The following is a 10,449-nucleotide window of genomic DNA, read 5'->3' on the forward strand; positions in this document are numbered from 1 at the left end:
AAGTTACATTAATAATCAACACACATAATTTCTGCCCACATATTTTATGATTAAAGTCACCTGTAGGTGAGCACTTTGTTAACAGCTGTTGTCATGCTGAATGTGGAATTTTGCAGGCAATCCCGACATGGGAAGAGACGAGAATCTTGACTCCATGTTTCAGAAGGCTGATTTATTATTTTATTATATATATTATATTAAAAGTTAATGATATATTAAAACTAAACTAAAAGAATAGAAGAAAGGATTTCATCAGGAGGCTTGAAAGGAAAGAAGTGGAATGATAACAAAATCTTGTGACTGACTAGCAAGTCCAAGACAGCTGGACTGTGATTGGGCATTAATTAAAGACAACCACATGAGACCAATCAAAGATGCACCCGTTGCATTCCACAGCAGCAGATAATTATTGTTTACATTTTTTTTTTTTTTTTTGTTCTTGAGGCCTCTCAGCTTTTCAGGAGAAAAAAATCCTGGCAAAGGGATTTTTCAGAGAATATCATGGCTACAGCTGACTATGTGTCTTTTGGTCTTGTAATTTTGTTGTTGTTGTTGTTGTTAGGGAGCTGGATGACAAACGGCCAGGTTCGAGCTCCCTCCTCTCTACCCGGGCGTGGCCAAACCGTCCCCTGGAGCTCAGCACCTCGTCCCTGTCCCGCTGCACCAGGAGGAGGAACCCTCCCCCACGGACCCTGCATCCCATCGGGACCCCGCGCTCCGGGGACGACGTCTGCAGGCGCCTGTAGGTCCCCAAAACAGCACCAGGCTCAGAGAGCAGCCCTGGCAGGGAGAGGAGCTGCCCCTTGGGCACAACTGCCCTGAGAAAGCTGAGTCCTCAAAGCTGATGTTCAGTGAATCACACACATTCCCATATTCAGGTAGTTTTGCACGTGAGCAATAGATCTCAGTCTGTCCTCTGCAAGCAAATTGAATGCCACCATCTCTTCCTTGACATGGCTGTCTCTTTCTGCCAACTATTTTCCAGATGAATTTAAAATTCTGCAAAAATTTTTGGAGGTCATACTGCATGTTGTTATCCTAACCCAGACTGGACTATAAAGATATTCAAATAGGTTATCTGACTGACCAAAGGGCTCTTAGTGAGCCCTCAGTCACATCTAGAATATCTTTCTTTTATTTTGCACAATGACCTGACTGAATGGAGTCATTTACAGGGACCACAGGGTATGAGGAAACAATGTAGGATTTGATAGACCTGTCTATTTCACATGTTCTAAATTGATGTAGTTTACTTCTAGTTTTGTTGTTTATCTATAAATTCATCCAGTTGGTTGACTTCTTGTCACATACTGTTGAGAGACTTATTCCTTGTCCCTTCATAACTGGTGTTTCTCCTTCCAGTATTTTGTGTTTCTGTTCTTTTCCTCAGGCTTCAGTCAATGTAAGAAATATTGACATCTCTCCTTTATTAAAATGTGTCTAGGTTTGGAAAGACAGGTGTCTGCTAAGGAGGGCAGGAGCCTCCCCTGAAATGGAAAATGTAATCCCCCCCTCTCTGAATTGCTATAAATTTTAAATTAAGGGTCTCTCAGGTAAAAAATATGGGAGCAGGAAGTAACAGTTCTTTAATAGGGAAGAAAATAAAAAGATAAAATTAACAATGCAGTAAACCAAAACAACACTGACAGTCAGAACCCAGCCTGACACCCTGTTGGTCAGGGTGTTGGCAGCAGAACCATTGGAATTGTGGCTCAGCCCTCCTGCAGTGTCAGGGGTGGCTCTGCTGGAGCAGGGATCCCGTAGAAAAGGGTGGAGTCTTCCTCTGAAGATCCAGTGGAAGAGGCAGCTGCTGTTCCTGTGGGAATCCAGTGCAGAAGCTGTGCTGGTGTTCCAGAATCTCAGATTATATCTGGGTAGGAATGCTTGGCTCCTCCCTCTGGGCTCACATCTCCCAGTGGGATGCTGTAGCTCTTATCAGCCAGGCAATGACATTCAATGGCCTCTTATCAGCACATGTCCCCTCCTGAGGGAGGATTGGTTGTGGAAGACATAAAGAAAAGCTGCCCACTGAACAGAAAACAACTGCCATACAGATGGCAAATAGAATACAATTTGCTTGACAATCCAGGACAAAATATATTTTAAAATGTAAGTAGAGAGCACTAGGAAAGTCTTTTTTAGATGGTTTGAAGCTTTTCCAAGGTATTGTTACAGAACAGTCAACTCCAGAAGGCCAAAGAAACTTGACAACATTGCACCTTTCCACCTGCCAAACACATTAACTGTGTGTTTTTTCTGTTCTTACTGGTGCATTCCAGCCTGACTGCACAGGAGCAGCTGACCTCACCCTCCCCACTGCTGCTGAACAGAAATCACCCCCTGCCACCCATTGCCACCACCACGGTGGCAGAGCGTGGGAGCACCACAGGATCTCACAGGCAAACGGTAACAGGCACAAGAATCTCATTTTATTACTGGGTAATCTAAAGTTGTTATCACTGCTGGTCAAATTACCCAGCCCAAGAGTTCCAATTTATTTCTTGTTTCGTGACAGAAGGTCAAAAGATGATCAAATGGAAAAATGTTGTAACAGTTTTGAGCAACAGCATCACCCATGCTTACCCGCTTAGTTCTAATGCAAATTCAATGTTTCCCTCCTCATAACTAGGTATAAAGTAATTCAATTTGAAAATTAGCTTTAATTCCTGGGTTAATTATTTTTAATGAACTGCTGCAGTAAGAAAAAGCCATAACTCTGTTTCTGTCCTTGCAGAAACCTCGAGGGAACTCGAGCCGTGCTCACAGTGTCACGACACAAGAAGACACTCCCCAGCAGCTCCAGGAGCAGCTGTTCTTACCTGATCCCTTCTCCAGGCCCAGCACAACCAGCACATCCTCGGTAAAGCATGGCTAATTACACCAGATCATCCTTAATTACTGAAAAGGGTGCTTTGAGAATTAACATCAATCCATTTCCAGTCTGTTTCAGTATCAAATACTCTCAGTTTAATTTATTGGAACTCCTACTCTACTGGTACCTTCTTGTATCTAACAACTTGTTTTTATTTAAGCTTTGAAAGCTGTCATTTCAGCACAGCTTTTAAATAGCTGCTTGATTGGTTTCTGTGTATAATTTCAACGTCCTGGACTCAGCAGTTATAAAATCAGCTTTGGAACAGTGCAATATCCTGAATTGGAAAGACTACCTCTAAGTGGCACAGTGATCATTCTAAATAAGTGTTAGAAAAGTGTATTTTCTGCTTTTAAAGTTGACTTGACCTTTCTTTAAAACTTTCCTTAGACCTTCACAACATCTAACTCATTACCAAATACAAGTGTTTAAGCAGTTTTTAGTTGTATTATAATCTTGCTGATTTTTTTTCATGCAAACAGAAATAACTTGAGCTGTTTTTCCAGCCCCATTCCCAGCGCCGTCGTTCTTGCACTGTTATTGATTACAGTAATCAATCCTGGACAAGGAAAGGATCCACAAGTTCAGGTATGCCCATCAGTCACAGGGTTTAGTAAGAGCAAACAAAGGAGGCTTTTGGGACAGGGATGCATTTCCTACAGGGGTACATTCCTACAGGTAATTTACACTTTTTCAGAGTTCCATCCATGTCTTTAATTTGCCATTATACAGATGTTATCCTTGCTATGTCCTACTCTACTCCAGAGTACAGTTGAGTGCATTTTGTTGGGTTTTTTTGTTTTTCTTACCACCAAATATTTAAATCAAGTAAGGAATCTTAATGTCATCAGCCCCAGCACCTCTCAGTGTCCAAGTTTTCAAAGCAGTTGTCAGCTTAAACAGAAATAGTAACTTGAGGTTAACAAAGGCACTAAAACTGAAGTAACTTGTTTGTAAACAAGCAAGGAGTGGTTCCTACTGTAATAAATAATTATCTGTCCCCTCACACCCCACCCCCCCAAAAAAAAAGTAAGATGAGTTTTATGACTGCTGTATTGACAAAACCAATTGAAATTAGCAGAAAAGCTTTGTAGACACGAATACTTAGTGAAATATCAAGGAATGCAGGTGCTCCCTGCAACGCAGCAACTCGGCAAACACAAGCTTTGCCCTTTTTGAAAGTTATAAATAATGCAGTTGGTAGCCATGTGTTAGATTAAAAAGAGATTTTAGTTTCAGGCTAGAGGAGATGTATTTGATACTTAGCTGGAATTCCTTCCCAAAGTCTTGAGGCTGTCCATGATCTCTTGTTTGTCAGGTCTTCCATCACGTGGCTCTGTGAAAGCCCACGGCCGAAGTGGATCAGGCACAAAGAGCAAACAGAGGCACTGATGTGCCATGGAGGAGCATCCACCCATCCATCCCTCTCCAGAGAGTCATGAACCACCTCTCTTTCCCAGCAAGGTCAACGTTGTTTACACAGAGTTTTCAAACACCCTTCCTTACAGATAGTTATTTTTATATAAATCTAAGCAGCAGCTGCCAAAGATAGAAGGGGTGCACTTAAACATTCCATTTCCTACCAGTAGAGAAAGTGATGCTCCAGTGGAAGGGTGACTACATTCCAGTGAAGCCCAACTCCTAGGAAACCCAGCAAACACTCTCAGTCTGTGCTTGTGCTGTTTTCCATGAGGCTGGTGACGGGTTCATGTCCTTACAGGTACTGCAGGACCTGCTCATTTTTCCCTTAGGAAGGTTAACCCAGCCTTCCACAGCCATAGTGATTTACATTTTTTTAAAAGTGTATTTATATGATTCAATATGTTTAAAGCAATATTGTATTAGCAAAAGCAAGCACTCAGCTTAGGCAAGTGATGAATGGTGTGGTAGCTGCAGCAGGTATGAACATAGGTGTGTAGAACCAAGGCAGCAGAGCAGGTGACCTGGCAGCTCCAAGGGCAGCACATCACTGCCTCTTCTTGAGTTATAATAAAACCTTTTACCTGTTCCTCAGTGACTGAAGAAGGTTGAACAGGCAAAAAGAAACTTCTTACTACAGGTAGTTTCAGACTGTACTCAAAATAAAATCTTCCTGGTGAGACATTTTATAGTAATTTCACAGAACAGCTGTCCCTTTGTAAAAATACCTATAATTACACAAGATTTCTTCACTCCAAGGTAGAGCTCCAGAAGCCACAGATGCAATGGAGCTTTTAGGAGCTGTGTCTGCCCTGTGTGACAGAGCTAGCAGAGGCATTTGCTGGAGTTGGCCTTGTGGCTCCAGATAAGGCAAATGAAACCATGAAGTACAGGCTTCTCAAAATAAGTGATTAATTGAAGGTCTTACTCCCAAACAGTAAGTGTCAGACTGAAATGTAAAAACAAGCTGAGGTAACCACTGGCTGTATTTAAATGAAGTTAGGACTCTCCACAAAAAGTTGTTCCTTTCTAGTCAAATTAAAGAGCACTGTTTTCCTGTATTTTCTTATTATTCTTCAAATTACAGTTCAAAAGAGAAAAAAAAAACCCTTGTTAGTATTCTTTATGACATGGCTCCCCTATTTCCCCACTCCAGACTAGCCAATAATTTTTCATCCATACTGAAGCTCACGAGTCCAGTTGATCCAAACATGCTTTAATCAAAAACAGAGAACTGTGCAAATATAACTGGTTAACCTGCCTTTGCATTTCCAGAAGTTAAAAAAAAAAAAAGGCAGCTCTGAGCTCAATTTTAAGTCATCAGAGAGAGAAGCTGATGCTCACCACAGACCTCTACTCACTAAACCACTTCAAAATACAAAAATACAATTTTTCTTCTGGAACACAGTGCAGTGTGTCAGTTATGTCAGGCAAAGTGCAGATAAAATCCCATTTGTATCCGTGCCATTCCTCAGGGACCGAGGGAGTTTTCTGTAGCACAAGAGTTACAAAAGCAGACAAATAAACTTGAATAGACTTCTGTAAATATGATGTAGTGCTTTACAGGCTAGAGGACTAAGTGGGTTTAAAAAATGCAGTGGCCTCCTAAGGCCATTTTTGTTTTTTGTACATATGGCTGACACCAGGGACTGCTCCTGGACTGTTATTTATTTATTCTGTGTAATAAAAGTAACCTTCCAAGCCCTGTGTTATAAACCACAATGATATGCTCTACTTTCTCAGAATCAGGGTTATTTTTCAGAGCAGACAAGTAAAAGGGAACAGAGAGACCATCTTCCTCTGGCTTCCCCCAGGAGCTGCTGCTGAAGCTGTGAGAGCCTTCAGCTCTCCAAGTGTTCACCTTGAGTCTCCTCCTATGCCTTTGAAAAATGATCCTCCCTGGAAGTGTGCAGGATTTATTTGACTGAAATCAGAAGAATCAGCACAATTGGCTTGTTTTAAATAACTTATTTAGAAAACATACAGAGAAGTGAGAAAGCAAAACTCTGAAAAAAACCCACCTTCTAGTTTATTAAATCAGCAATTTTCCAAACTATCTTTATAAAAACTACTGGAATATCTGAAAAAGACCTGTTGAGCTGATGTGCAAAGACCTTTAAAAATAGCAGGAGGTTTGTTACAGAAGAAATGTGTGAACAGCACACGTGGATCTCAGCTGTAGAGCACCCAAAGGGTTGGAGACAGTAGCACAGGAATGCCTTGACTTCCTTGTTCAGCATGGATTCCATGTCATGCCTCCCACTTAGAGCCAGTCAATGCACACAGTCTGAAACTGGGGCCCAGAAAACACCCAAAATTCTCCCAAATCCACATTTCCACACAAAGTGAAACCTGGTATTTCAGTCTACGCTGTTCCTTCTGCCTTTCTTTTCTTGCCTGAAGTCTTCTTTCCTCCTTTCTTAGCAGTGTTGCCATACTTGGCTTCCAGATGGGCAAAGAAGTTATCCATTTCCTTTTCTCGTTCTTTGCTTCGGTGCTGGCCAGGGGGGAAAGAAAACCAACCAAACTCAAACCTTTTGGAACTTCCCAAACTGCTTATCCTATTGACATTTGATAGCTACACAAAATCTTGAACTGCATCAAACACATTAAAGACAAGCTACAGGAAGTTTAGTATCATCATTAAAACTCTCTTGTGAAACCACCTAAAACTAGAAGTTATTCCATAAGTACTCCAAATATTTAACTCTTGGAAATTTTAAAATAGACACAGGTAATAAAATCCATACTGTACTCTGATTCTAATTAAATTAAAGCACATAGTTAACATTAAGGACAGGTTTTAACCTCAGGAATCCAGAAGATATGCAAGGATCCAAAATCAAAGATGCTCAGGGAAAACACAATTATAAGCCAGTAACAAAATTATCTGCAAGAAACTGAAGAAGCCTTACTTTAATCAGCGCTTGCAAGTCATTTTCTCCACTTAGGCCCAGCTCATCTATAGTCTTTTTTGCCTCTTTAGCTTCTTTTTCTGCCTAAAAGAGCAAATAAGGTTTTTTAAAGAAGTGTTTTGCATGTTATCTGACCAAGTCTTACAGGACTTACCAAATGCTTTTTGGGCATCTGTGTACAAATAGCTGCAGGGGAGTGCAAAGGGTTTCCAAGTTTGGCCACAGATAAGGAATCAGGCAAGGGAAGCCCATTCTGGTTCCACCATTTAGCAGAGCAGGAAGCTTTCCTGCTCTTTCACAGTGTTGCATGTGATGTTTGTCCCCAACCCTGTTCCCACACCCTTTTTTTTGTTGTTGTTGTTGTTGTTTTGGTAGATACTACAATAACTTAAAGGTTGCTGTGATTTGCAAATAACATTCTACAAAGTGTCCAAAAGCATACAGGAGTCCATTTAGGCCAGAGCCAACCAAAATGTGTTTTCACCACTTGCTTGTTTTTGTTAACTCCAGCAACTCCCAGCTTTGTAGATAAATGCAGGGACACGCTAAACTGTAATAAGCCATTGTGTATAATAAGGAAATAAAGAAGTAGAAAAGCCTTTCGCAGTGGTTTGGGTTGGGGGGGTGATGACCACGGGTGACCAGATGTGAACAGTAAGGGGTGTAATGCAGAAATCCTGTGACAAACATCTTGGGAACAGAGTTACTTATTTCTGTCAAGGTTATGGTAAGTAATTGCTGCAACCTACCCGCTTTCTTCTGGACATCATCTTCTGCTTTGACTCCTTTACAAAAGCCTTGTAGGATGGCACCTCCCCGGAGTCGATGGCTCGCTCGATCATCTCCCGTATCCTGGGCTCATCCGTGTAGTCCACGCACAGCACAGACTCCATGATCCGATCCATGTCGCCCTTGAAAGTCATGTACGCTGCCTTCACATCAGCCAGCTCTTCCTCCGAGTTTTTGTAGCTGCTCTTGAACTCTTCGATGTCTTTCACGGTGACCTGGAGCAAAGAGGCAATGCTTTGTGACTTACAGGACTTACTCACCAGGATAAAACACATAAAAACAAAAAGGGGAGGTGTCTCCCAGCCCGATCCCGCTCTTACCTTGAACAGCAGCTGCCAGTACTCCAGCCAGTCCCGCCCGTCCTGCAGCGCCTCGGCCTCCTCATCCACCATGCCCGTCTCATCGTACACTGCGCGCTGCTTCTCATCGCTCAGCACGGCGTACACCTTGCCCAGGATCTGCGGGACACGGGAGTGGCCGCGAGGTCACCCAGGGAGCGGTCACTTGGGGGTCAGGCACCCAGGGAGCACTGGGGTGAGCACTCGGGGTCGGGGCTGGTCAGTGGGGTGAGCACTCGGGATCGGGGCTGGTCAGTGGGGTGAGCACTCGGGATCGGGGCTGGTCAGTGGGGTGGGCACTCGGGGTCGGGGATGGTCAGTGGACAGTCAGGGTCGGTTGCCCGGGGTTCAGTCACTTGGGGGACAGCGGATCAGGGCGCCAGTCCCTTCTGGGTCTCACCCGTGGCCGCCACCGCTCCTCTCCCTCCCTCTGTCTCTCCTTCCCTTTCTCCCCCGGTCTCTCCTCACCTGGAAGCGGCGTGTGGCCTCCTCCTTCTGCTCGGCCGGGACGCGGTCGGGGTGCAGGCGCAGCGAGGCTCGGTGGTAGCCGCGGCGGATGTCCTGCTCGGACGCGCCGCGCCGCACGCCTAGCACACCGTACAGGTCCGCGGTACCGAACGCCGCCTCGCACTGCTGCGACAGCGCCATCCCGCCCCGCCGGTACCGCGACCAACGCCCCACCGTCCTTCCCGCCCGCTCCGCGCCCGGGCTACTGCTCCGCGGCTGCGCCGGGCGGGAAGAACCCGCGGGTGAAGCTGAGGGGCGGTGCCGATGCTGAGGGAAGGCGGGGGGGCGGCCATGATGAGGGCAGGCTGAGGGGCGGGACCGCTGAGGGGAGGCGGTGACGGTGCGGCGGCGGCGCCGCCGCTGCTGCTGCTGCTGAGGGGAGGCGAGGGACAGGCCATGTTGAGGGGAGGCTGAGGGAAGGCACCGCTGAGGGCAGACTGAGGGGAAGCACAGCTGAGCGGAGGCAGGGGGCCGGCCATGGTGGACGGAGCCCGAGCGGCGGCCCTGCTGAGGGGCGGTGGCGGCTGAGCGGCGGCCCCGGTCTCTGCGCCCCTTAGAGAGCTTGGGATGGCGGGGAGCTCTTTGTTGGGTAGCGTCCATGACCTGCTGGGGTCTGTGGGACCGTGAGGCAGGAGCGGGGCGCACCCCGGCCCCGCAGGGCGCGTTGGGGGGGCCTCGCTGCCTCCGTGACGCGCTGGAGCTGCCGCAGAGCGCGGCCTCCTGCCCGCGACTGCCGCGAGCGCTTTGGCCCAGTTACCGTCGGTAAAAAATCAATTTTATGATTTTATCCTCCTCGGCTTCCCACATCCCGCCGGTAAACAACAGGCTCTGCTGGCTTTTGGGAGTGGGCAGGCCCTGGCACAGGGTGCCCAGAGAAGCTGTGGCTGCCTCTGGATCCCTGGAAGTGCCCAAGGCCAGGTTGGACTTCGGGGCTTGGAGCAGCCTGGGACAGTGGAAGGGGATGGAACTGGGTGGGCTTTAAGGTCCCTTCCCACCCAAACCATTCCGTGATTCTTTTGTGGTTCTTTCAGGCCAGGTGAGATGCAGAAAATAAAACTTATTGCTTTACATTTCTCGTGCTTGTTGTTGAAATGTGGAACGGTTCAAGTCGCAATACCACAGAAGGAACAAACCCCAACAGCAGCAACTTAGATTTACAGAATTCAGGTGGTAATATTGTAAAACCTTAATAAAAATATATAAACATTTAATTTAGAAATCCCCTATAAAAGCTATTTGTAAGATATCGCTTATTTATAAAGCATTATTATAATAAAGTATTATAAAAAGTGTCAAAAACAGGAGAGCTTCGCTGTTGTTTACAGCCTGATGAAGTTCTTGTTTTGGTACAGCTCAGCGTAATAATTACAAATACATATCTAAATATAGTATTTTATATAAATGCATTTATTATAAGTACATATCGAAATATACTATTAACACATATAATTAACATTATTATAATTTATCAGTGTAAATAATCACCTGCAGGGATTATTTCAGTCACTTCTGAGACAACGACCGCTCTTTTACCCGATCACCTCTTCTACTTCTTCACAGGTTTTCCACGTTTAGTGCCAGCACTGACTGGAGCACTAACACACCAAGA

At 45.2% G+C, this 10,449-nt stretch overlaps 2 protein-coding genes across 4 annotated transcripts in view; one reads left to right on the plus strand and one right to left on the minus strand.

Moving 5' to 3' along the window:
* FAM149B1 (family with sequence similarity 149 member B1) overlaps positions 1–7,805 on the plus strand; it is a 14,330-nt gene extending 6,525 nt beyond the window's left edge. For all 3 annotated transcript variants that reach the window (XM_071438529.1, XM_071438530.1, XM_071438531.1), the window contains 5 exons: positions 563–742; positions 2,280–2,406; positions 2,735–2,860; positions 3,379–3,460; positions 4,191–7,805. In XM_071438529.1, coding sequence (XP_071294630.1) covers positions 563–742; positions 2,280–2,406; positions 2,735–2,860; positions 3,379–3,460; positions 4,191–4,264 — 589 coding nt within the window. In that variant the 3' untranslated portion in view covers positions 4,265–7,805. The remainder of the gene's footprint in view (positions 1–562; positions 743–2,279; positions 2,407–2,734; positions 2,861–3,378; positions 3,461–4,190) is intronic.
* DNAJC9 (DnaJ heat shock protein family (Hsp40) member C9) lies at positions 6,297–10,025 on the minus strand. Its single transcript, XM_071438533.1, has 5 exons — positions 8,802–10,025; positions 8,316–8,453; positions 7,956–8,210; positions 7,207–7,290; positions 6,297–6,788 (listed from the first exon to the last, which is right to left on the minus strand). Exons 1-5 carry the CDS (start codon positions 9,438–9,440, stop codon positions 6,657–6,659), a joined length of 1,248 nt encoding a protein of 415 aa, XP_071294634.1. The 5' UTR covers positions 9,441–10,025; the 3' UTR covers positions 6,297–6,656.
* Positions 10,026–10,449: the final 424 nt, after the last annotated feature.

The sequence above is a fragment of the Agelaius tricolor genome, unplaced genomic scaffold (genome assembly GCF_023055355.1).
Source record: "Agelaius tricolor isolate 1412-34295 unplaced genomic scaffold, bAgeTri1.0.p SCAF_13, whole genome shotgun sequence".
Taxonomy (NCBI): domain Eukaryota; kingdom Metazoa; phylum Chordata; class Aves; order Passeriformes; family Icteridae; genus Agelaius; species Agelaius tricolor.